The sequence below is a fragment of the Haliaeetus albicilla genome, chromosome 3 (genome assembly GCF_947461875.1).
Source record: "Haliaeetus albicilla chromosome 3, bHalAlb1.1, whole genome shotgun sequence".
Taxonomy (NCBI): Eukaryota; Metazoa; Chordata; class Aves; order Accipitriformes; family Accipitridae; genus Haliaeetus; species Haliaeetus albicilla.
Genome location: NC_091485.1, coordinates 1303449 through 1330676, shown reverse-complemented (window position 1 = coordinate 1330676; position 27228 = coordinate 1303449). Strand labels below are relative to the sequence as shown.

At 41.2% G+C, this 27228-nt stretch overlaps 1 protein-coding gene across 9 annotated transcripts in view; it reads left to right on the top strand.

Moving 5' to 3' along the window:
* COBL (cordon-bleu WH2 repeat protein) overlaps positions 1-26974 on the top strand; it is a 210634-nt gene extending 183660 nt beyond the window's left edge. For 8 of the 9 annotated variants that reach the window (XM_069778682.1, XM_069778684.1, XM_069778683.1 and 5 more), the window contains 6 exons: positions 941-1253; positions 13727-13830; positions 15057-17068; positions 17692-17811; positions 19949-20200; positions 25658-26974. In XM_069778682.1, coding sequence (XP_069634783.1) covers positions 941-1253; positions 13727-13830; positions 15057-17068; positions 17692-17811; positions 19949-20200; positions 25658-25675 — 2819 coding nt within the window. In that variant the 3' untranslated portion in view covers positions 25676-26974. The remainder of the gene's footprint in view (positions 1-940; positions 1254-13726; positions 13831-15056; positions 17069-17691; positions 17812-19948; positions 20201-25657) is intronic. The other variant, XM_069778680.1, reaches the window with a different exon arrangement.
* The last annotated feature ends 254 nt before the right edge of the window (positions 26975-27228 follow it).

Below are 27228 nucleotides of genomic sequence, written 5' to 3'. Positions count from 1 at the left end.
ACTCAATAATTTTGGTCATTGAAATTATTGACCTTGTTGGGAGTTCCCCTTTAATGGCATAATTGCAGGATGGAGTCTAGAGTTGTACATTTCTTAAGAGAAGTAACAAAATTGTATTTTTCACAAAAAAAAAACCCAAAACAAAACAAATGAAAACCCAAGCAGGTCATAGGAACCTAACTAAAACAGAGTACGAAAAACTGTACTGTGTCTAATCTTTCAAAATTTGCAACTTTTAATAGAGTTAAACTTGCAAAGGGCATATCCCTTGATCTTTATAAATGATTAAATGCTGGAAAAGGCTCTGCTTTAAGCATGGTAGTGTCTACTTTTCTGTACACTTATTAGTAGATTTTCTATGCTTTGAAAAAGAGACAATTGTTATGCTCCCACTTAATGCATCTTAAATCGAAGGGTGGTAAAATAAAGTGACACCCAGTGGGCCAGCAGTAGATCTAGTATACCAATTCAGCGTCCTGACTGGGAAATGCTGCCCATTTTTACTTATGTATAGTCATCTTATTGGAAATGTCATGATCTGTTTGGCAGCATGGAAGAGGAATAATGAGATGATGTTGTCAGAAGCAATAACAAGAGTCATTCCTTGTGCCACATCATTTAAACTTTGGTCTAATTCTCCAAGAAACTGTCCCTGGAACGTTGTTTCTTCACAGAAGTAAGGAAACTGATTTGCTCTGAAAGTTATAAAACCCAAACTCCGCAGGACAGGCATAGCAGAGCACCTTCCTAAAAGCAAAGAAGGACAAATTTTTTGTCGCTTTTCAAATCATCTTTTTCCTATATATATAAATATTGAGCTCCATCCTACTATTTCTAATGTATTTCATGTGTTTTTTTCCAGTTACAAAGGAATATCTCTCTGTGTTTGATTTATGTACTGATGACTTTCGGCTAACTTTCCTTGCTGTATTTCATTCAGAGAGCCTGCTGCCTGCACATGATAATGTTTATGTAGTGGATGACATGGTTCTGGAGCTATCGGAGGTGGAAGAAACAGCATCGGAAAGCAGCTGTTTTGCATCTGAGGACACCACGGAAGACTCGGGTGTCGTGAGCTCCCCATCTGACATTGTATCTTTGGATTCGCAAAATGACAGTATGAAGTTGAGAGACGTCAAGCTGGTCAATGGCTACGTGGACTCAGCCAAGGGGGATGCGATGTACGGTGCAGAGACCTGCCCCGTGAAGAACGCCTACTGCATCAGCGTGGGATCCGACAGTGCTGCACAGAGGTAAAGATTTATTTGCAGCCAGCTCTTGGAAAATACCTTGCATGTCCTCCTTGTAGGGAATCATTTAAGAAAACCAACTTCTACTTTCTTCTGCTCTTTCATAAACCAGTACCAATGCCAAGTGACTCCTCCCAGTGAAAAGCTCACTGCCAAATCCCCTCCAGTGACATACTTGTAGCAACAGGCAAAGGTCACTTCTCTGTTTGAACTCGTAGTTACATTTCTTGCAAAAGACCGCTGCCCTCCAGAGTTGATTTCTCCAAGAAGTCTGAAATAATTTTGTTACAGTTTGGTTTATTTTGTAGTTATGATAGCATATGAAGTGCTTAAAATGTTACTGTATATTGATCTAGAAAATGAAAGGCAGGTCATAAAATGGAAAAAATTCAAGCCACTGAAAGCCAGGTGGAAAAGGATTGTATTCAGTGAACTTTGAGGACTGGTTTGTGGGTGTGTGCTTGTATATATATGTTCACCTAATGCTAACCTCCACTGGCGTTATACCTTGGGGGGGTGGTTCAGGATATTTCCTTTTTTTTTCTTTTTCTTTGCATAAACAAACATTTTCCTGCATTTTTTGCAAGAAAATACGAGAACCTGGAATTTAACTAGAAACTGCCTTCAAGAACAAGTGACTCTGACACTGTTTGCCAAAGCTCACATAGTTGGTGGCAGGGCTGCAAAGGAAGGCCAAAATTTATAGGACTTTGCAAATACAAACTGGCCAAATAGGAAGCCATGCCTCCAGCAAGGAGGGTGGCCTGGTAATGCTGACAGGGATCCGCTCTGTGCTGCAGAGTCATGGGACAGGGGCCAGAAATTCCTCTGAATTCTCAGTTGACACAAAGTCTGTGCTTTCTGGTCTCTTTCCATTCAGCTGCTAATCTGTAGCCCCTTCATAAGCGCATGTATCATGACCTAGTTATTTCCTTCCACACATTTCTGAGGGAGAACTTCATCTTGGATCATGCAGTGGGCGATAAATTAGGGATAAATTAAGCCAAAGTCAGTATTTAACCTATTGGAATGATCTCAGGGCTTTTCTTTATCCATCAATATCAATGGGGACGAGGTCAAGCCTCACTTAGATGCTTGCTCAACAATACATTCTTCTCGTGATTTGTCGTTTTACGGTTTCTTAGGTCCTGATGCAGTCTGTATTTGGAGGATTAGATAGTCTAGTATAGTAACTGCGATTAACATTCCAGACCTGATCCAAAAAAGCAACCCATTAATTTCAGTAGACTTAGACTGGGCCTTGTAAGATAACTAAGCAACCTCAACTTTCCTCAAAATGCAGGATCTGAACTGGTAAGGAAGACACACAGGAACATTGATTCTGGGGGGAAGAAGTTACCATAATGTCAAGCAAAGACATCAAAGCAAAGCCCTGTAAGAACAATATTAATCAGCGAAAAATTTTTCGGACTTTTTCTGTTTTTTCAGTTAAATAAAAGATTGACCCCAGGTCACTGAGGGTCACTGACTTCCCTCTTGGAAGTCAGCATTCTCTCCATCTTTCACTTCAGCCAAAGATACACGTCCTGTACATTGCATTGAGTTCTACCTTTGCCACACAAACGTACAAGACTTCTAATAGCTGGGAAGAGCGCACGTGAAAGAGACAGCGGGACGTTTCCTGAGCTGGCTGGCAGGACTGCCGCTCGGGGGTCTTCCCGAGCCAGAGGAGCGGGAGCTGGAAGGACGGCGGGGTCTGCTGCCCGTCGCAGTCAGGGAGCGATGCCTCCCCCTGCTCGGCTGCTGCCAGGCCCGTGCTGTAGGACTGTCTCCAGCCCTGGGCCCCCAGTCCAAGGGGAAGGTGGGCAGACTGGAGGGGGTCTAGAGGAGAGCCACCGAGAGGGCTGGGGCACTGGGGCGCACCAGGTACGAGGGCGAGAGGGGGCCCCTGGGTTGTTCGCCTTGCAAAAGCGGAGTGGGTGAGGAGGGACCTGATGGCAGTCTTTCCCTAAACAAAAGGAGGAATACGAGGCTTCTCGGGGGCGGACGGTGAGAGGAGAAGAGGCAGCAGCCACCAGCTGCTGTAAAGGAAATAAAAAATGAATGTAAGTAGGAGGTTCCTCAAAACGGAGCGGTTGAGCGGTGGGAGAGGTTGCCCAGAGGGGTCGAGGAGTCCCCATGCCTAGAGGAGCTCAGAACTCAGCCACGCAAAGCCGTGGGCAGCCTGGCCTGGCTTTGAAATGAGCCCTGCTTGGAGCAGGAGGTTGGGCTACGCTTTCGCCTTAACCTTTTCCGTGATTTTGTGGTGCTAAATATTCTCTATTTACCTAATACGCCCATAATTTTAAAAGAGTGGTTTTAGACCGAAATAGGAGGCAGTTGTTGTTTGGGGACTGCGGTTATTTTTCATAAATTCTATTTATTTTTCAGGCTCTGGGACAGCAAAATTACTTCTGATCAACTTCAGGGAATAGCAAAAACTTAACATTTGTGATTTGTTTTCATCTTATGTCAGCAACCACGTAGATTGCCACAGCAGCGGTGCTGATAGTAACATCTTTGAAACTTTTGTACTCTGAATGTGCCAGTAATATTTGAAGGTAAATCCAATTCCGCTCCTAACCTATGTTTGTAAACAAACGAGCTTTGAAAACTGCGCTCATCTAAATCCTTTTGAGGTCAACTTGCTAAGTTTTCAAAAGCCACTTCCTAAGTGTAGAGGGAAGGAAAAAAATAAGGAGTTTTTTTTAAAACTATTTGTATGAAATTCTTGTTTTAGTGGGATGTAAATCAATTCTGAGCACAATTCTGAGTACAGCCAAATTTGGAGAACATCAGTTTCAACTTCCACTGTCAGAACAGCTGCCACCCCACTAATAAAATCTGTTAGGAGCTCTGAGATTGTATGTAGTTCCTGTGATGAACAGGCTGCTTTCAGGACCAAACCAGCCTCCTAAATTCCCAGATAAGTGAAAGTGCATTTCATGTCAATAATTGGTACCAACCTATACAGAGTTTTAAATATGTTTCATAAGCTACAAAACTTAAAGGAAAATTTTACATGGAGTTTATTCATTCCTTTCTATCTTCTTCTAGTCCATATACCAAGATCTTACTCAATTTTAAAAGGAAGATAAGAACAAAGAAATTGGGAGAACTTGTCATTACTGTAAAGTAGCAGTGGTTAGCAGCAGTGAATCGGAGTCCTCCTTGAGTCTGAGCTCCACTGAAGCCAGAAAATTTATTTAGTGACTAATTTGGCTGAGGAAAATGAGGCTTCGGAAAAAAAGGTTAATAAGAATAATGGAAATATTATCTTGTCATTTTAAATTGTAAAGCTGACTAAAACTCAGGCTTTTCAGCTGGTGAAATAACTAATTCCTAAGAATTTAAATGCTGTATACTAAAATCATTTTATACTCTGTGGGTTGTGAAAAGTACCCTTAAAGTGGAAGCAAATTACATTTGGAGTGCGAAGGGCTATGAAGTCCAAGTGTTATTTTGCACATGCACTGTGAAGTATTGCAGTGAAGAGCAAAGTCCACAGTTCTTACCTACCTTTGGTCCAGGGGCTTAGCCTGTGCTCCAAGGGATCAAGAGTATTTTGCCATGTTACTTACTTTGGTTAGTTATATGTTTAGTTTTTCATTCATTTTTCTTAGAGTTTCTGGAATTGTTTACTGAGTGGCCTGGGTGGTCTCTGTGTAGCTTAAATGCCTGATAGCATTAGAATATCACAGCAAGGTCTGCACCTCGTCTGCTGCTGAAGTCAAGGAAAGTTGTGAGCATTTAAGGGTACAGCCTTCAACATGCAACAGATTTGTCTGCACAGAGCGGCATAATAGTATGGCCGGGTACGAAATGGCACATACCATGGGCTTTGCGCACGCAGAAATGACAAAGACAGCAGAGCTCAAATATCATTCAGTTCCCAGAGCTCAGACAGAAAAATTTCTAAAAGAAGGTCCCCAGATTCCAGGGTTTCCAAGCTGGGGTCTTTTTTCTCTGTGGTTTTGTTTGCCAGTGCATGGGAGCAACTTGCAAGTGCGCTCTTTTTTTTGTTTTGTTTTGGGATTCTTGCTCAAGCAATCTTAATCCAAGTACACATATTAATTAGCATGTAGAATATCAAATCAAATGTCAAAAAACTCTAGTTCTCCCCTTGGCTCTGCCTCTAACCTGCTATACTATCTTTGTCTCTCCGCCTCTGATATCCCCTTCAGCCACTGACTCCTTTTTTACGGTAAAAACCATAACGCAGCTATCGTATCTCATGATATGTTTGTACAGTGCCTGGTGGAGCAGAACCCAGACCTCAGCTGGAGGTGCCACGGGCTAACCCCATATAAATAATTGACTACATGCAGCGTTTGGCTGTGAATGTTTTAATATTAACTGCTGACTCTGAACACTGTACTACATAGTTCTCTTTCTTCATATCCTTCCTTACGGTTGATTTCTTTGTGTTACGTATCTGTTCACCAAATTTTAATATATAGTGTTAAATGAGTAACAAGAAAACCACAGAGAAGCTGAAATGTTGCTTATGTAGCAGTAAGTACATCTCATGATCTCACAGTGTTGCAACTCTGTCCTCCCATACCCCCTCCTTTCCCATCCCTTGTGTGGTGTCATCACGCAAGCTCCTAGGGGCAGGGATCAGACAATTTTATAATCCTATAAAGCATCATGCACACCTACTGTCTGAAGCTTTATAAATAATTACACATTAAAAATTATGTTAAAATAATATTATTAGGGGTGCTAGGTCACACACTCAAAGTCAGGTAACTTTAATATTAAGGCTGTTTGTGTAACCTTAGATTCCCCCCTTTAACCTTAATTCCCCCCCTTTTGTGCAGCATGATAAAGTCTCTAGTTAAAGTGATCATACTCTGCTTTGTTTTATTTTCTTTCTAAGTTTCAGAGCTCAGTTAATAAAGCAGGTATACCACTGTTCACTCTCAGTTAAAATTCTCTTCTGGAGACAGGACTATTTAATTTCCTTTTGCTCTTTTTATCTTACTCATCACACTAGTATCCATGTGCTATGCAGACTGAAATTCATTTCTCTGCACAGTACTCACCTGAGATGAAAAGGTGGCGTTACCCTGTTTTAGAGAAGGAGAGCTGATGCACAGAGAGTCAAGGCAGACTAGTGACCAGTTAGACCACACGACCCCTTTTTTTCAGAGGACTGACCATTAAATAGCATTTCATCTATCAGAATGCAGCTCTCCTTTTCCTCCAAACTCTGTTCTTGGAAGACGTTTAACCATTTTGGCGGAAATAAAATAATAGAATGATCGTGGGCATGATATAAATTGTCGAATTTGGACTGCCACCTGGCAAAGATGTTTAATTTCTCAAAAGTTATAAGCAATTGAAATCAAGGTTTTAAAAGGGATCTTAAGAGTGAGTGGTTCCACCAGCCTCTCTGAGCAGGAAAAACACTTTAAAATACGAAACTTTTTTTTAATTTTGAAAAGGTTTTGAATGTATTAAAGTATTTAACAAATAAAAGTCTTTTAAAATGTAAAGGGAACTTGGCAGTTATAAAGCTAAATAAATACAGACTTGTTTAGGACAAAAAGATAAAATACCTTCCGAAGGTCTGAAAGGGATTTTCCCCTCCCTTGAGTTTCTGTTTCAGTAGCCATGAGAGAAAAATATTTTTTCACGTACAGCTAGTGGAGGGCATAGGGTGGGGGCGGGGGAACCCTCCTGAGATCGGGTCGTGCTGTGGGTCTGGACAGGGATAATCCCATTTCCTCCCTTTCTCTTGGAAGAATTTGTTACCTTTGGCTCTGGCTGGGGTAGTTGAAGCTACTGGGAGGAGAAGAGTCCTCTTCGTTACCAACCTGAGACATACTTGCTGTTTGCTACAAAACTGTCAGGGTTTTCATGAGTTAGTTTAAAACAAAAGCTTGAAAGGATAGGGGTGGGTGAACTTGTTCTGCTTAATTTTCAGTCCATTCAAATTCAAATGTTACAAGGTTTTGTATTCCACTTGGGAAGGACAGGAGGGAAAGAGAAGTCAGTAGCTGGAGAGAATTCAGTGATTAAGCTGGTCGGAGGAAGAAAAAATATAATAGTGAGTAGCAGAAGGTAGGCAGAAAGGAAAAACTGTAATGAAAAATAGCAGTGTATGTGTATGTATTATATATACCTCTGTGCACAAACACGTTCCATATAATTACATGTCACTTGTAACCATCTCTGAGAAATATGGGAAAGTTTTATTCTGTTATTTCTCTATAGGATAGGTTTTATTTTAGCTGGGTAGGCACGTGTTTTACTTTTCTGAAAGCAGAAATGTAGTCTTACGGGGGAATAAGGTAGAGAAACGGTTAAAGCAACAGGGAGAACTTCAGGGATGAAAAATTACTTAATTAAGACCCAGATGTCTGACAGATTTGCAAGTCTCTGCTTCTTACATAGTTTTGCTAATTTCCTTCCTTATCTCTGGCTTTCCCTTTCCCCTCGTTCCAGAAAACTCTTTAAATTTGGATACTCTCATGCGCTTTTTTGCTGGCAAGATCTGCACGGAGGGAATGATATGATGGTTAAGTAATAGATATTCACAGTCGTTACAGAGCAAGAATCCAGATTAGCCTTTCTGTTAAACTCATCCACTGGAAAAATGCCATATACTTTGGAGCTGTAGAATATTTTACATGTTAGGAAGCAGCTTGGGTTGCTAAAGGTGTAGTGCAGGCTTCCAGGAGAGAAAGCCTCTGGTCCTTGCTCCGTTTCTTATTTTTCTGTGTGAACCAGGAGAAGTCATTTAACCTCACTGTGCCATCTTTTAGCTCGCAATGTTACATTGCACAGGTGATGTGGCTGTATTAAGATTTAAATCGTGCAAGTCCACTTTCCCGACTGTTTCTGGCAACGCTGTCTGCCTGCGGGCTTTCCAGTGGAGAAGCTGTTGCCAGAGGCCCGTGCGAGGAGGGGGAGCGGGGGCACGCTTCCAGCTGTATAGCAACTGCAAGCTGCTGCTTATGCAGCAGGACCTTGGAAGTGACATATGTCGGGGGACTCTGGAAGCTTAAACCACCCTGGTACGTAACAAGCTTAGAGATTTCTAGCATTAAAACACAAAATGATACTAAGCAAAAGCATTTTCATTTGCTTTCTGTTCAGATTTTTGATCGGTAACCATGGAGGAGGACTGCAAAAGGGCCATAAACCCAGCTGCTGCTGAAAAATTACTTCATTTTCCTCCTCATCTATATTTGCAAGTTCTTATTTTTAATTGGGTGGTGTTACATCTGAAGGCGCTACTGGACCTGTGTGTTCTAGGATTGGAAAATAGTTTTAATTCAGTTTCTGATTATCTTTATTCAGCACAGATATAAATGCTGTCTAAAGACCTTTGTAAGTTTGATGCAGTCCTATAAGACTAGAAACAGAACACAGACTAAAATACTTGGAATGGAAATGATACCTGTACCTTGCGCTCAAAAAGTATGTACGGCTTTTTTTTATTGCTCATTGAAGAACATAAAAAGCAGGTTATCTGGTGTTCGACAGAACATGACCCTGTGCTTTTTCCTTCTCCTGGTTGCGTCCCACTTCCAGAAATCTGGCATCAAAGACAAGTGATGACTTTGCTATCTAACCAGTCCTAAGTTGGTGGCTCAGTCTACGAATTTTGCATTTAACAGGCTTTAGTCATTCGAACATTAAAACTGTATGCTCATGTTCACAGTAGGCAGCAGAAATGGAAAATATCACTGGTCAGGTCATAGCTTAGGTGACCAGAAAGTCCACAACTTACACTAGCTGCTCTCCTGCTCGTGTTATATTCCTTCCTTGGAAGGCAATAGGAGAAAGTCATCTAGCCTAAGAAATGCAAAGAATGGAAAAATGGCTCCTAAGGTTTTGGAAACTCTTCATTAATCTGGAAAATAGTTACCTCCACTTTTGAAGAGTACTTGCTGCATCACTCACAAAACAAATTTATAAACACCTTGAGTTTACTTAATGCCGCCTTTCTGGCCTGGTTGAATAGAGAGGTGTATTCAAAAAGCTTCAGCCATACTTTCTACAACTTAAAATCGTTCAGCGTCGGTCTCTTCTTTAACAACCCCCTTGATATACTCCAGGTAGAAGCATTTCTCTTTCCAGAGGAGAACAGTGTGGATTTATTCTGAAGAGGACAAATTTGGATACATACAGACAGGTTAACGTAATTCCCCAGTATCAAACTGAGAAGACTGTCAGAGCTGGGAAAGGAGCCCGCATGCTCCAAAGCCCAGTCTGGAGTCACCATATCAGCTTTCCGTGCGGGTCGGTCCCTGTTAGCTGCCTAAGACACGTGAGAAGCTGAACGCTCTTGATGGCCCTTGGACTGCCTCAGAGTAGCGGCTGCGTCCCTGCGCGTGGTGCTGCGCGGTGTGCCTCTCTGGATTTGACTCTCTGTTATTTGCAATGGCTCTGTCTTCCCTCCCCAGCTGGTAACAAATTCGCAGGAGCCACATTCTCAAGTCTTTTGATATAGCAAACGTAGTGCAAAATGAGTGAGACTTTCAGGTCATAGTCAATTAACCTGAGAGATGTCTGCTGCCGTTTCTTCTTGCCTGCTGCCACTCCAGCAGGACGTGGGTCTCCCTGTCTTCCATATTATGTCTGCCAGCCCCAGACAGATGTCTTGAATATCCTACGGTATTGCAGATGGCACCAAGTGCGGAGTTGGGATAACTGGATCTCTACCTCAGTGCCTTCTCTGCAGTTTATGTAGGTCTGCGTTGTATTTAAACAGTTACGGTGGGAATTGTGGTCTCTACCTCTGGTACCATACATGAGGCTCACCAGAACTCCTGAGAAGTGCTCAAAGGGACTCGGGTCAGTTTTATCATTTGCAGACCCCCAGGTAAAGCGGCTCTAACTATAACAAAATGGCAGCTTCTGCCATTGCAAATCCACTGTCTTACCACTGGTTTGGGTTTCTTTTTAATGCAGCATTTCCAGCTAGGTTTATCAGAGAATTTTCTCTCTTAGAAAGTAAACTTTCTTATAAATGTCCATCTCCCATGGCGCTAATTTGATGAAATGCTGCTGTAAGTTTAATTTTGTCTCCAACTGCGCAAACGACCGCCGAGGAGTAATGCATTGTAGCCTGAGCTCAGTGGAACACTACAGGCTGTAGTTTAGTAGTCACTTGGCTCCGTTCTGTGCTCTTACACAAATCTCTGCTAATCTACCTAAGTGCACAGGCTTCCAGGAACCGCACACATTTGACATTTCGAGCTTGGGCTAAATGCTCACAAGTGCTGTATTTTTAGCGCCCCACGTTTTACCAGAAAGGCAGTGTAGAGGTTATCAAGTTCTTCCCTAAGTCAAAAAATGTGTGTGAGAAAATACCACTGGTAATGTTTACTCAGAATGTAAAACGTGGTATTGGAATAAGTCATATTTTTCTTGGATTCTGGCCAAAACAGAGCTGTCAACAAAAGAAAAGTGTATAGGGTTCGAAGGGAAGGAGGCTATGAAAAAAAAATTTAGAGGCCTTTTGCTTTCCTTTCCCAAATACTGTTGTGAGAAAGAGTCTCCTTAGGCATATTTATAAATCATGTGAGCTACTGGAAACTGCCAGACCTTCACCTCACAAAACACGTATCACATTTTAAATTCCCGATGCTAAGAATTTTAAGTAAAGCCCTGTGATTAATCTATACCTTCTGGCTTGCTTTGTAGGTGAGTTTGGAGATGAGTTGAACAATGGCTCTTTTAGGAATTTGGAAATGCAAAAGAAAAGATCTGCTTTTTCTGAAGCTCCCTCTGTAAGAGCAAATAAGAATCTTTTCATTTTCACTGCACTGTTCTCATTCCTTCAGAAAAATTCTGTGAATTGGATGTTGTTATCCCAGTCGTCTAGATAAGGAGATCGAAGCAGAGACTGAGAGGCAAATTGTGTGTAGTCACTGCATATGTGCACAGAGGATAAGGAAGGAGACCTCTGCTGATTGTTGTGCCCATCAAGGAGAAGATAATTTTGCTAAAAGGAGTCACTGAAAGATTCCCATTGATGGACATGAGAAAAGAGCTGGTCAGTGCAGTGGACCTACACTGCATGTTTGGAGCCCAGGAATCCCTGTTCCAGTCCCAGATTTTGGCTGTATTGTAGAACAGTCAGGTAATAGAAAGAGACGATCAGATACCAAAGAGGTGGTGAGCTGGCATGGCCTTCATGAAATTAGGTCTTGTTCTCTGATAGATACAGGTTTACACATTTTTCTTCCAAGGTTTAAGAAACAACTTCTTCACAGTAGCTTAGAGAAAGAGTCTCAACATTTGTCACTAATTTGCTTCTACCTATGTACAGCTACCCCGCAAGACCAGCTTTGTAGAGAAGAAAACAATATTTGCCTTCCATGCTGGATAGACTTGTTGCTTAGCTGGTGCACCGTTTGAATCATTCTCCCATCAAAAATGCTCTCTCTGAGTTCGCCAGTAAATTGTTTTAAAATGCACGCAGAAGAGAGCAAGTATTTACTAATTTTATAAAACTTTCCACTGCAGAACCAATATGAAATTCAGTCAGTTCATTCTTTCTGCCACCTTCAAGTTGAGAATTTTGTTTGCCAGTCTTCTTTCCCAATCCAAATGCTGCAGCAAGTTTAAATCTTTTTGTCAGATGGCTCAGATGAGTAATCTCATTGATTTGTGTGCATGTATGCTTCAGGGTACAGTAGGAGTGCAGTCTTACAGCGCCAGTTGCCTCCACTGGAGACCTTGACTGATTTGTGCCATCTTTCTCTTAATCCATCAGGGGGAAAACTCAGTTTACCATGAGTCTTGCAGTGTGGGTGCTGAGCCTGAGTATCATCAGTTCACATTGGCTTCTGGGGATGTTCAGGGCCTGTCAAAGCTCAGGTCAATGGCAAATGTTGGAAGAAATTGTATTCCAGTTGCGGAGCACTGTATCTCTTCCTCTGTACTTAAACAACCAATACAGATTTCTGTCTTAGATTCCAGTTTAGGAAACCACTTAGGCACACATGTAGCCTTGCCATCTTGAATTCATCCCGTCTGTATGTTCAGATACACAAGGATGTGTACGTGAAAAAAGCTTTGGAAGGTTTCCTTGCAGGTGTATTTTGCTTCTTTCATTGATCCCACATACATGAAGTCAGCTTTTTAAGTGCAATGCAGTTTAGGTGCAAGTAGAAGAATTGGGCTCCAGGACTACTGCAAAAGTCAAAAAGAAAGAAGAGGTGAATGCTAGATAAATAAGTAAATAATGAAGTAATATAAAATAAAATACCCAATGCTTCAACATGTGCTTTCAGTTGCTCCATGTATGAACAAAGAAAAATCAAACAATAAAATCGCAAAAAAGGAAGCTACATCATTAGACATAATTTACACCAATGTCAGGAAACATCCCTGAATTTTTACTCAGGTTATTATCTTAAAGGGCAGCAGAAAAATGGCATTTTTCAGGTAGTGTTTGGTGAACTACCAAAAAATGTCATCTGTTACTGTATCTGTGCTGCTAAGAGTTTGATCTTGAAAAGGGCAAATCTGCTTCGCCTGACCAGAGTTAGTTTAAGTGTGGCTAGAATGGAAAATTATTTTTTCAATAGGCTAATCACAAGGGCAAAATTTAGATATAGTGTCACAGACAACAATGTCTTAAATGCAGGTGAGGAAGAGGTAGCTAGAAAAAATGAATTGCCCAGTGTGAAATCCTAACTTCAATGATTTAGATAGAAAAGCTCTGCTGGTCAAGATTTTTCTTCCTAAGAAATAGAAGGTCTGTGTAACAGGTTGCCATACATATTTTTTTAATTTTAGTTATTTTTTGTTAGGATTTTTCTTAGTTTCATCTTCTTTTTCTTTTTTTCTTTTAATAAGCCAAGACAACACTTGGCACTCATCCTGACTTCAGGTTTCTTTTAGGTCATTGTACAACTTCATCAAAAACCATGGAGTTATTTTCTGGCAAAATCAGGCCCCTTGATATGTTTCATTAGAAACAGCTCTCAAGGGATTAGTTTCCCCTTCCTCCTCCCCTCCCTCCCTTCAGGATGCAGAGTGATTGTCTAACAGTACTTAGCTGTATTTATTTTTCATTACCATGCAATTTTTATTTAATTAAGGTGCAGATATATTGGCACAGTGGGTGCACGGGATGGCTAGTGGTCTGCTTTAAAATTGTATGGATATGCAAAACCTTTGCCATGGCATATGCTGCTTTTCTGCAGCCCGGCTGAATTGCGTACTTCACAGCGAAGCCAGACCATTTCTTTGCGACAGGCTTTATTAACCCTAATCTTTTGATCGCCAGCAGGCTGAGTACGCTCAGGCACCACAGAGATCCTTCCTAGATGTGGCTGTGTCAGTGCGGTGGGGTGCGTCTCTAAGGCTGCTTATTTTTCATACTTTGGGGAGTAAGTTTCAGAACCCCGGTGGAACCAAAGGGGCTGAAATGATAGTGGATAGCAGAGCAACAGTGCAAAGTGAAAAAAGGGGGAGACCCAGCCTTTTTCTCCTCTTTCATTTAGCAGGAGAGATGAAGAAACGGCTTTGGCCAAGCATGAGAATGAGGATCTGTTCGTTGCTGCACAACTCCAGCAGACTTTGGCTGGCCTGGATGAAGATTTAGAAGGTAGGGAAGTGTGTTACCTCTGAAGTACAGAAGGGAGAGGCAGACCCAGGAGGTGCTCTGAGACATCTGCACATTTCTCACTAAGGTCACTGGGAACAACTCGCAGGTCTGAGGCAGAATGTGGTCCGCGCAAAGTGGCTGCTCTCCGTTTTCTTCTGGGGCAGCTGCTCTTTATAGGCTCATGCTGAATGTTTTTCAAGCTGCTTATCCGATTGTCATTGTATTTCGGTGTCTGCTACCAAAAAAAGATGAACAGCAGTTTATGGTCACATTTTATGGCCCAAATTTGGTGTAATTTCACTGACTTCAGTTGTGAATTTAGCTCTGTGTTTAATGAACAATGCCTCTATTTTGTATTTTATCACAATGAAGTGGAGAAGGGGGGGACATTTTTGTAGCCAATGCCTTCTCTGCGTTAGCAGCCATATTTTAAAGTTAAAAATCAAAAAACATGAAAAGAAACAGTGGGAAGAGATAAAATGTCATATTGTGCTCCTCTTTTTCCTACTGTGAATAAAAATATTTCTCTATTAATGGTTTGTCACCAATGATGTTGAATGCTTTTTTAAAACTTCCCATCTTTATTTCAGTACTTCCGCAGTGGACTTGATTCTGATTTAATTTCTGTGAGTTCTCTAACACTGCAATTTCTTAGCTTCTGTGTTGTAACCCTTGATATATACCAGCAAATTTGAGAGCAGAGTTAAGCTTCTTGCACAGTGAGGCTTCTGGAGTCACTGGTAATGAAGGGTGAGAAGAATGGAGAAAAAATACAAGTACTGTTTCTTTGTTTGCTTGCTCAAGGAAATCCTTCAGCTGGGCTGTTATTACTAACTAGGTCTGGGAAACATAATTTGGAGTTGCTCGCTGCTTCTCAGAAATGTTTCTCCTTTGGAGTCATGTGGTGAAATGTTTATCACTGAGAGAAGTTAGTCAAAGATAAGGTATGAACAATAGATTAAATTCTGCTTTCAGCTGCATTTGTATGTTTCCCACTGACTGAAGCAGGAGGACTGCAGGAATATTTGGCTGATCCTAATCAGCAACCAGACAATAAAAAGGACCCAGATCTCTCCTTTTTTGTAATACAGGCATAAATATATTCCTGTTAGTTTTAGTGTAACTAAAATATCTGATCCGCTTAAGTTTGTACTGGCTGTTTGTATAATTTAAAGTCATACTGCCTAAATACTGCCTGTATGTAATATTGTATGTGTATTTTGCAGCACTGGATGGTATAAGTAACTCTGACTCCGAGTACATCAATGAAGCGTTGAGCCCACATATAAGAAAAGTTGAGGCTGCCCAAGATCTTACCATTTCTGTTCCAGTAACAGTCATAGATGATGCTCCAGAAGTTAGCACCTCTAACTCAGCTGGAGATCAAGAGACAGAGACAAATATCTCAGCTGACTCTGTTAGTACAGGAAACTTTAAAAATAAAAACAACAACGCAGGTTCCTTTGATAAGGGACACACAGATAGTGGAGCTGTATGCATATCCAAGGACCTAATACATCAGCAACCATCTGAAAATGAATTCAGTCACTTGCCTGTGGAACAGAGGAGAGATATGTTTGAATCTCTCACATCCTCCTTCGAAAAGAGAAATGAAAAGAACTTAAGACTGGAACCCCCCCCAAAACATGTTGCGAAGTCTGAGGAATGTAAATCTAAGCTGACTCTGTCTCACTCCAAGGTCACAGCTGAAATCAGTACAGCGAAAGAGAAGATAAATCCGTTTAACGAATGTAGTAACAGGGAAAGATCTCTGAAAAAAAGTAAATCAGAATTAGAAATCAAATGGCCACCAGCAAAAAAAATTGAAGTAGAAGAAATCCCATCAACACCCACATGGTGTCATCGTGCCCAGAATTCAGGAACAAACTACGAACCTAAAATGGGTTTGACAACCTTTAAAGTTGTCCCTCCCAAACCTGAAGTAAAACATTTTGATAGAGGAGTTTCACTCTCCACTGGTGCCATTAAGATAGATGAACTAGGCAACCTTATAGGCCCAAACACTGGTGTCAGTAAGCACATACCAGGTACCTCTACTGATGAAAGTGAGGAAATTCATCTTGGGAAAGTGAAGGCATTCTGGAGGTCAAATTCTATGGAAAAGCAAAGCGATGACTCTGCTGAGTATCTTCCTAAAAAGTCAGGAGTCACCACAAACTCTAAGCCCTTTACTATAAAACTTGAACACAAACCTGTCTGTCTTGCAGCTCCAAAGCCTGTAGCACCACAAACTGTTACTACCCAGGTAGCTGAAAGACAGCCTGAGAACGAAAGGACCAAACCTCCTGTTCCAGTTATGCATTCTCAGGTAACATCATTAGTGGCCCCGGCCATTAATAAGGACAAGCTGGAGCTTCCATTTGTAAAGCCACATAGGAGAACTTCAAGTCAGTACGTTGCCTCTGCCATTGCAAGGCACATCAATGCCATTACCTTTAATTCTGAGTCTACAGAATATCATGAGAAAGATGAAAATAAGCAAGGGGCAGGAGAGGTTAAAACTGAAGCAGAAGTTTCACCAAAAAGATGCATTATTGTGGCCAAATATAGCCCTGTGGAAACAGAATCTGCAGAAACCAGAGAAACGCTTTCAAGTATTTTTACTTGCAGTCAAAAAGCATCCCACAGGTTTACACCTGGTGATAATTCTGGCGTGGAAAACAAAGTAGTTAACATCAGGGCACCAAATCAAGCAACTCCTCTGAGCTTCTATAAAAAGAATGCCAGTGTCCCACTTACTAAATCCTCTTCAAAGGATAACAACAGTGCAGAAGATGATCATGGTTTAAACAGCAAACAAAGTATAGCAGAGAAAAGCACGTGTGTGTTGTTTGACCAGAAATGTGAGACTTTGACCCATGCTAATTCGGCCTCATCTCTCAAGTCTCCTGACCTCCAAGGAGTCCCGTCCTCTTTCGGCTCATCGTTGCGAGTCACTAAATGGCCTCCTGCTAACGGTGTACAAGTTAGTTCACTTAAAGCTTCACCCGAGCTAAATGGTGCAGCAGCAAATGCACAGTCAGAACAGGAGGAGAAACCTGATGATTCAGATACTAATGCTACCAGTGAACTGGATGTTAATGTGCAGACCAATATCTTCGGACCAAAGAAGAAGTTCAAACCTGTCATCCAGAAACCAATTCCAAAGGACACGTCGCTTCACAGTGCCCTAATGGAAGCCATTCAAACAGGAGGGGGAAAGGAGAAACTCAGAAAGGTAAAGTGGAGACTTTTTTTAGCCTGTTCAGACTGCAGAGCCCTGTATTCACACTGTCAAGACACCAGAGGTATTCTAACTGGTACAGTTGCTGGTGAGCTGGAGTACACAAGGCATTTGAAAAATTTATAATGGCAAAATACAGAACAACCCACTGCTTATCCTGCACGTCCTGTGTATTACGCAACACCATGGCTGCTGCACTAGCTAGAAGAGGCAGAGGGTACAGAGACACAGCATAAAAGAGGGGTAATTAAGGTTAGCCTAAGAGCCGAACCTGCATTTCAGTGTGTTATGTAAAAACAGAAACGCACAGGGTGGAGAAAACGTGTAAATACCTGCAACGAAAGAAAACTGCTTTTTATATTACTAGGTGATACTAGTTTGCCACTGACTTCATGCTCAGAGGATACGAGACTGCATCTGTGAGCACAGCATTACTATCTAGACGTATCCTCACCGTTCAGTGTGAGTAAGGGTTGTAAAAGCAGGCCCAAAAGAAGACAGACTGATTAGTCTCCATAGCTTGCATTCTGGTACAAGTGCCAAAAATACTTTTAAGAGTGTTTCCAAACTATCTCTAAGTAAATATGTAATGACAATTTATTCTTTTCATGTTCTAGGTTTCAGACAGTGCACTAAATGGCAGCCAGAGGAAACCCTCATATGTTGAGCCAGAGAATCAGCGCTCAGCCCTGCTAGCAGCAATTAGAGGCCACAGTGGCACCTCAAAGCTGAAAAAGGTAAGAAATCAAGACGGTAAGCCATCTTTTTAAGTGCAGGCTGTTCCTACTGGGTGTTTTGAATAAACCCAGATATGCCACAAACTAAATGTTGTGCCGCAAAGAGAAAAGTTAAGGGGGGAATAGTGTGACACAAGACCTGACCTGACTTACGCAGATAGATAGCGGGTCCGATCCTGTCCTCTGCTGTAAAACTTAACACTTTCAAACGGTGTGCTTTTAGCTGAGAAAGTAGCATGTAGAAATCCAAACAAATTACAGGGAGTGTATATAGAAGACATCAGATTTTCATCATCTTCTTCATTTTCACATTTAGCACTCCTAAAGGAGCATGCAGTTAGATTAATATATTTGCATTACCTACCATATGCATTAAATCCCAGTTACCTGAAAACACACTAGGGCTTCTTCGTGCATGCTGTTTATCTGTTAACATGAGCTGGTGCGTGTAAGTTGTATGCAAGTAACTGGTGTTGAGGGAACATCAGCTTTCACCACAGCAGGATGATTCCTTCAGTCTGAAAGATTTACCTAATCTTTAAAGCATCTCTTATTCCTAATAGCCAAAACCTGCATTGTTCTAGCCTTAGTTTTCACTCAGTTCACTAATCCAGCCAAGGATGTGTATTTGGCAAGTAGGTTCCCATTTCCCTCGTGCAGTGACTCAGGCCATTAGCACATACCCAGATAGCTGGCATTAGATAGAAAGAATCTCTTGTCTGTGTTAGGGAATTACTTTGTCCTTCAAATATCTTACTGCCCTTGCTGCAAGTAGGGTACAGCTTCCTCTGAGCTTGAGAGCAGGCTGCGCTAGGCAGCAGCCATCTTCACACATGCTTGACTGCATTCTGCATTCCTTGGGAATAAATGTAAATTTGTGTAAAAGAGGCTCTGACAATGAAGTGGTGGTGTATTATCACAGAGACTTTTTGGATTACTTTCCCGCAGCAGAGAAGCTTTTGCCATCATTTTGAAGGAAGTTGCCTAGAAACCATATGCTGCTTTTTCATACCATGTCACCTGTGCTAGTTAAAGCACCTTGTTTGTATGTGTACAGGGTGAGATACAGATGTGCTGTGATGAAAGGGCTGTCCCTTTCCTGTTACCTCAAGTGTTCGTGTTTTATCTGACATGGCATTATTCCCATATATGTTTGTGTTTGTGTACAGTGAAGGAGTAGAATACAGGAGCTCTCTGAATGTGGATTATTTGATGGGAGATGAATCCTTTCATTTTTCACTAGAGACGTTTTGTGCCTCAGTTTCTCTCAGAAAGGAATGCTAATGCCTCTGCTTGAAAACCTCCCATTTGGCACATGATACTGAATTTCCTAATAATCGCTAAATCATCGTAATTGCTAACAATTTATCATGATTATTACTAGTGATGTTGTTAACAGCAAAAATACTTGTTGAGACAGTTGACAGAAAAGCTGGCTTAGTCTGAAAGGTTGCCTCCTCTCCCTGCATTCATTTAAAGTAGGATGAGTTTCCAAGCTGGTAATTCGTGCAGAAATTTTGGTTGCAGAAATTTCACAGAAACACGCTTGGAAGAGCAATCAATTGATTTTGTTCTCAGTGCTTTCACATAGTTCTCTCTGGTCCTATTTTATTTTATTTTATTTTAGTATGGCTGAAAACTTGAGGTTTAATGACTTTTTTTTCAATGAAGCCATGTCTGAGAGCTCAGATCTAGAAGAGCCTGCCTGTCATCTGAGATTATTTCTGTGCAGCCCAGACTGCAAAAAGTAACGAGATTCCTGGGTGGCTACTGCAGCCTTAATATATCTTCCTGATTCCAAAACCCTTGTGGTCATTTCCAAATGAATATCAAGTCCAACTCTTTCTCTTACCTTATGTGCCAAGAAGAGTTACAGGATGCTGGAGCTTGCAGTAAATAAAGATTTCGTTTCTGAGACAGAGTCAATGCCAAATCCTTTATTCTGGTAATCAGCCCAGCTGAGTGATGTGAGTGAGTAGTAACAGATGTTCAACCCCATGAGCAAACAAAAGTTCTATGTGTTTTACATCATTCAAGCAAAGTGAAATCGGGGTACTGAAAGTGCATCAAATGTCAAATAATTACAGTTTAGTCATGCTTGATATTAATCACCTTCTTTCAACTGCATCATGAGCAGATCTCCTCCGTGGCCTCCGAAGAGCTGCAGAGTTTTAGGAACACAGAGCTGTCCTTGCAGAAGGCAGCAGACCCTCAGGAAGAGCGGCTTTGTATCCCACCCGCCCCTGCCCAGCCGCCACCACCACCTCCCACTCAGCTGGCAGCAGCAGCTCCAAAATTCTCTGCCACGGCTACAGGTAACCCTGGGGAGGCAAGGCAAGCCCTATTGGAGGCCATTCGCTCTGGTGCCGGAGCAGCAAAGTTGAAAAAGGTAAGTGTACTTTTATATTTTATCGTGGATGAAACAACCTATGCTTGCTGGGTTTTGAGAGCCATTTATAAGCTGCTCTAGCCACACATTTCTTTCTTCCATCAGAAGAAGGTACATGCACTCTTTTCTCTAAGTGAATCAAAGATCAGAACGTATTTCAAACCTTTGAACAGCTATCAAAACATATTATTAAGACTAAAACACACCTGTGCATATATGCAGTGTATGAATAGTCAATACTTTTTTTTAAAGAGAACATCAAGAGCATGAATATCATTTCAGAAAGCATTTTCATGCCCCTTTCATTCTTGTGAATCTGAGATAACACTGAATGTCCTTTAGACAGGGTGAACCTAAGAAAGATCAGATAGGAGACCCTGAAGCAAATTTAGAAATAAGTATTCTCTCCTAATTTCAGTAGTGTGTCCTAGACCTTGATTCCCAACACTTACACCTTGGTCGCACGTGCTGAGAGCTGTCAGTAAAACTGTGGGATCATTTTAATGTCTACCTGAACTTTATTAACTGGATGATGTGTGTTTCACTTCTGTGGCCAGCTGTGGGTCAGTCAGCTCCCAGATGGCTAAACGCTCAGTTGCCCGGGTGTGATTTTTGGAGTAACTTCACTTATCTCTTTGATCAAAAATTATTCTTCCTAACCTCGAGTTATACTGCATTTCTTGGTAAAGAGAAGCAGATCAATTGGCCTTAGTGGAGTCATCCCAATATCACACTGCAGTATCCAAGAACAGACTTTGATCCAAGGACTTTAGGGAATGTACAAAAGCAGATGTAGTTTTCCCAACACGTGATTTAGCCGATGCCAACCATAAATGTGTAAATAGGCTTTAACCTTGCTTACTTGTCCCCTTTAAAATACTTCAAAAAATACAATCCAATTTTAACATTAAAAAATAGCCAAAAAAATCTTGTTTCTGATAAACCAGAAATTCCACAGAATCTTACAAATGGCACAAACAAATCAGTGTTTCAGTGAACTTTACACCAGCATGCAAACAGAAATCTGGATGTGCAGTTATTTTGCATGTGAAAAATTACATATGTATTATACATACTATTATGAGGAGTGGCTGAGGTGACTTGGTTTGTTCAGCTTGGAGAAGAGAAGGCTGCGGGGTGACCTCATCCCAGTCCACACCTTCCTCAAGGGGGGCAGCGCAGGGGGAGATGCTGATCTCCTGTCGCTGGTCACCAGCGACAGGACACAAGGAAACGGAATGAAACTGTGTCAGGGGAAGTTCAGATGGGATGTTAGGAAAAGGTTCTTCACTGAGAGGGTGGTTGGTCACTGGAACAGTCTCCCCTGGGAAGTAGACAAGGCACCAAGCCTGTCAGAGTTCAGTGAGCATGTGGACGACGCTCTTAGTCCTATGGTTTAGTTTTAGGTAGTCCTGCAAGGAGCAGGGAGTTGGACTCGATGATCCTTATGGGTCCCCTCCAACTTGAGAGACTCTGTGATTCTATAAAGAAATAACACTCCAGATCAGGCCGTTATTTCCCCACTTCGCCAATTTACAGAAAAAAAACAGGATTTGGACGTTCAAGAATACTTCATGCAGTTGTTTTCTAGATCTTTCCAAATTCCTTTTTCTTCCAACTACATTACTCTTGCAGAAGTCTCCGAGGGGACCCGTAGCTCTACTCATTAAAACAAGTCTTTATCATATCCTTGGGGATTTATTTCAAAACAGTTGGACAGCAAGTGCAGGCCATGAAAGTAAGCGGGATATACTGCTGCATTCTGCTAAATGCTGTGCCTGTCTTTCATTTTCAAGAGGGGGTAATTTTTGGTAGTTTTGACATTGAAATGACGGAAGAGTACATCTCTCATTATATAGGTCCTTTATGAAACTAAAAGAGAGCAGTGTTTTGTCCAAGACAGAGTATATGATTTTCTTATTACTGTGCTGTCCTTGCAGGTATTGGATATGCAAGCTAAGTCTTGTATGTGCCAAAGACATTGTATCACTTTGACATCTGAGATCTCATGCCCTTGATAACTGATGAAAGTAAAAATGTTGTCAGGTTTCTCAAAGACTCTATCCAGTGCGTATTAATACCTCTTCTAGCTTGCTGCATTAAATGAAAGTCGAATTCTGATCCTTCCCTGCAGTTGGACAACTTGTGGCAGCAAAAGTTGAACCTGTAGAGGAGAGAGCATACATGATAGCTGCGTATCAGGGTTTTTTTCTTTTACAGCTGAAGAATGTGTCTCCAAGGAACACTGAGTTTTTTGTAGACAGTGGCTGGCAGGTGGTTTTGTGCCAGGGCTGAAGCAAACTTTTTTCTTTGTTTTGCCTCCTCTGTCAAAGATCTATGATGTTGTGATTTGGAGAGGTGAGCACAGAGCCGGTTTTGGCTTTGCTTTCTAGAAGATTTTGGTGGCAGCAGCTAGAGAGCAGAGTAGGTAGTTCAGTTCAGTAATTGCATCTGTTTCTCTTCCATTGTCTTCTCAAAGTTTTCTGCGACAAGGGCTTCTGATGGTGAAGTCATTTATTTAGCTAGTATTGTGGGGAACTGGGAAGAATCTGCATTGCTTAGTTATGTATGACTCAGTTTGTGCTTATTTATGAGGGGTTATTTGCAGTGGAAGTAGATCAAACAGGGCTGTTGGGAACCAAACGTAAAAAGCAACCAATTGCCTAGATAAGGAGCATCCCAACAAACATTTGAGCTCTATTAATATCTGTGAAAAGGCAACTCCTCCACTCCACCCCTGATTACACAGCTGTTTGCTAAAGTCATGAACTTTAAGGTTAAAAGATCCACTGGGCAGGAAGGGAGGAGAGAAATTGCTGCAGCCTGACCTTGCCTTGCTGAGAGTCAGGGTCTGCACGACATAGGCTGTAATTGGGTCGGCCAAAACAAACCAGAGCAAAAACAGGTAGCTGAGGGGAGTGCCAAGTATAGGTAAAACAGTATGCACATAGGTCTCCTGGCTGTTCTTTAATCCATTTCTTGGAGTACCGTGCCTGCTTTGGTAAATAAATCATACTTTGTTTTGAAGAAACAGCTTCTGTTTTATTGCACACTCTTGCTGTCCACAGACTCCCGAAGGAAAATTCTTGTGGGTGCCAAGCCCAGTTGGGCTTGCTCAGTAAAATGGTTCATCCCCAGCGCAGTGCAGTTCAGTTCAAAGAGCTGCCAGAAAGTGGTTACCCCACAGATCCTACCCAAAGGGAACGGAGACGCAGACCTGTTACTGGAAAAGGATGAACTTACCAAACTGGAAAAGACCTGACAACGTGCAGGAAGTAACCTTTTTCTTCAGTTTTCCAAAGGGTCTGTTGAGGAAGCTGGCGGGTGCTTAACGCCTCCAAAGTCTAGCAGCAAGTCAGGGAGACGGCACCAAGTAAAGCCACCAGCCGGGGTGGCTGACCTAGTGCCAGCCACTGGTGGCTCGTTGTCTTGAGAAATGGATGTGTCTCGCTGGTGAGGAGCCTGCTTCCCGGCCACGCGGTCTGCCTCCTGCGCAAAGGGGAACCGGTTGATCTAGGAAATAAACAGCTGATCTGAGACCAAATTTTGGCTAATTCTGGTGAGCAAAACTCAGGTCATAGAGCTGTACCGTTTGAGCTTCTGGTGTTAAGAGTGAACGAGTGTTTTCCTTAAATTGTATCGAGTGACTTTTGTCACAATTTCACATACTTAAGATCTTTTATGTCTAGTTTTTAACTTTCTATCTCAGAACGTGCAAAACGACCTAGCTAGATTTCTGAAATTCTGTATATCGTCATGTGTGTCTGTGTAACTTGCCTTGGGATTTACCATGATTATCTGTGGAAATAAACATAACTACGCATGCAAATAACCGTTAGATATCTAGCTGTAGGTATAGTTGTAGCACAAGCCCATGCAGGATTAAAAATCTTACCCAACAAAGAGAAGCTGTAAAAGTTGCCTTTGCTTATATGCCATCTACTCATTTTAGGTAGAGTTGTACCCAGGGATTTGGTAGAAATGTTGCAGGGGAATGTGCCTGCACGAGGCAAGTCGTATGTCTGAAGAACAGGCTTTTGCTCGTGGTAAACTGATTGCTGTGGACTGCTTTTTAATGGTACGTGCAAGAGAGATTCTACAGATTGCACATTTTCCAACAAAGACTGGAGCTGCATCTAAGCAGCCTTTTCTGTTTGCTTCCTGCGATTTTGAAAATTAATTTGGCTCCATCACAGTACCCACAAGCATTCGTGCCAGTGTTCGGCATTGACATTTAGTCACATGAACTCTTGATACGCGCAGTGTATCATTCTGTTGGTAAAGGAGCCAGGCAAGGTGATTACTGCAGCCATTACAATGAGTCCCTGGTATACGCTGGGATAATTTGAAGTTGGTTGCCAACAAGTAATGCATCGATCTGAATTATGGCACGTTGAGTATCTTCCAGGAAGCATGGCCTGGTTCCATACCTTTATGTCAAGCAGTGGACTATTCTTCTCACATAATCAGAGATACATAATTGTGAATGAAGAAATACTGTTTCATATCATCAATGTGTGTGGGTGCAACGACAGATTACAAACTCAAAGCCACAGTTGATGTTGGCTTTGGTATGCTGGAAATGGGGCAGGAGGCCCCACTAAAAGGTTGGCCAATCTTGATATACCAGTAGTCAAATGAGCCTATAAAGTGATTCTAGTTCCCATGCACAGTGAGAGGCAGTTGTTTGCATGCTGTTACTCTGTTTGAATCGAAAGATAAAATTTAATTTGAACTCTTCACCTTGCTAATAATTTATACTGTGACCTATTTTTTCCCTCAAGAATAAAGCTTCTGCCATGGATACTAAGGCCAAAATGGGAGATTTAGACTCGATCAAATACATTATTCCCGTTTAGCTTTTGTGGTGACCTTAACATATATCTCTCTGATAGAATCAAAGCTCAGTAACTTTGATTTTGGAAGAGCACCCTAGCATATGTATTCAAAATAAAGCATATGCTTAGATGTCCTGAGGACTAGGAAGGAAGATACGCATTTGTTTAAGTATTTTCCTGAATCAAAGCCTTTGGGAGTTTCCTTCATTCAATCAGGAAGCAAAGTGCTCATCAATTGATTTTTATGACCAGTGACAGCTAACCGATACTGAACAGATTTGGACAGTCAGATATCGCATACTCGCAGCCTGGGTTTCTCTTCATTCCACAAAATGAAGGAAGTTCACAGAAAAATGCATCACCTATGTTCCAGTAATCGTATAATTGCAACTGTAATACCTAAGGATGTACGAGGTGTGGGGTTTTTAGGGAAGGATAACACCTTTCAGTAGACCGACTGATACAGCCAGAAGAAAGCAGGTAGGCTTTAAGTAGTCTCAAGGAGCTGGTGAAGAGACCAGGCTTGAAAACAGCCCCACAGGAGAATGTTTGCTTAACAATGTCAACAGGTGGAGGTTTAAAAATATCTTGAATGATCATGTGCTTTTCTTTGTTATAGGTCCCTCTGCTCGTTTGAATCATGTCTAAAGAACAGGTAATTGGAAAATCTAACCCCGTATGCACCCACAATCATCATTCAAGGTCTGAAGTGGCAGAAAACATCAAGAAGTTTAGTTGATTCTCTTGTCTGCGAGCCAAAATAAGTTGTAGTTAATTTTCTGTGTGTTCCTGTATAATGGTTCTAAGGGGAAAATATGTTGCTCTGCTGTAAAGCTTCTGTGCCAAGGAATTGTGTTTTGCCTCTGAATATTTAAGGTTGCCAATAAACTATTCTTGTTGGCAGGTTAATAAGAATATAAACACTGTGCAGTCCTGTGTTAATACTTAATTGTGTTTATGGGCAAAATTAAAAGACTTTGCTAGCTATCTGAAAAGTAATACTCATTTCAAGTTGTTAAAAATATGTAACTATTTCAAACTATTTACTCGCTTCTTATTTGATTTGGAAAAGGGCTGTAAGCGATTAGGGTGAAAACCAGAATAAAGATCCATAAAAAACAATCACAAGAAAAAAGTTATGGTACATTAGGAAGAACCTAAATTCCATATGCTGGAGTCATTGGTTTTTAAAATTAGATGGACTTTATATCTCTGGTGGAGCTCTGAGAAGGCAGGCAATCAATAATGAATGTGAGACAGTGTCTATTGAAGAGTTACTTATGGGATATGACGTATAGAATGCTAATATGCAGAGATGTACTGAACCCTAGTAACATTAATGGCATTTTAAAAATACAGAGACACCTTAAAGGATCTCTATTTGCAGCAGACTGTGAAGGTTATAAATAAGATTCAGAGTACTGCGTAGAGGTCCAAGATTTCAAATATATTTCTGCACTGCAAAATGAAGTGAAGCTGGTTTGTATCAGTAACCAGGACTTGTCATCTCTTGTTCAGGTCACGCATAAGTTGGCCCTTTGTTTCCAATTTGTATGGCTGTTGTATGTTGTCTCACAGGTATTTATAACAGCATCTTTTTCAAATGTTAACTACTTTGGTAGTTGTTGTTGTACATATTTTGAAAATATTTCATTAAATTGATTAACTTAAAAAGGACAAATGAAAATGCTGTTTCACATTTCCTATATTGTAATGAGACTGAAGAAGAGGAAGTTTGTACATTTACGTTTTTATAATCACAGACCAGAGTGGTGGCAGATTCTTTTTTTTTGGAGCTGAAATTTAAAATGTATAGCTATGTAATGTTGAAAGCACGAGAATATATAGCCATCTGCATTTAATGTGACTATGTATTATGTATTGTAAAATACCGATGTCTGTTAGTGCCACAAATAAAAGCGAAGTCAAAACCTGACATGGCTTGAAAGACTCTTTTTGCCAAATGTTTTCTATTTACAGAAAGAACTTAGAACTAGAGATGGACTTAAGCAAACCAGTACACTGTGTTTGATGTCTCAGGTCTAATGTAAAATGTCTCAAGCCAGGAAAGAGCTCACAACTAATAATCTAGGAACACAGCAGAAATCACCAACTAGAATCAAGATGTCAGAGCTATATACATTTTGATAATAATGGAGTACTGATAATGATCCATTTCCTCATTAGGGA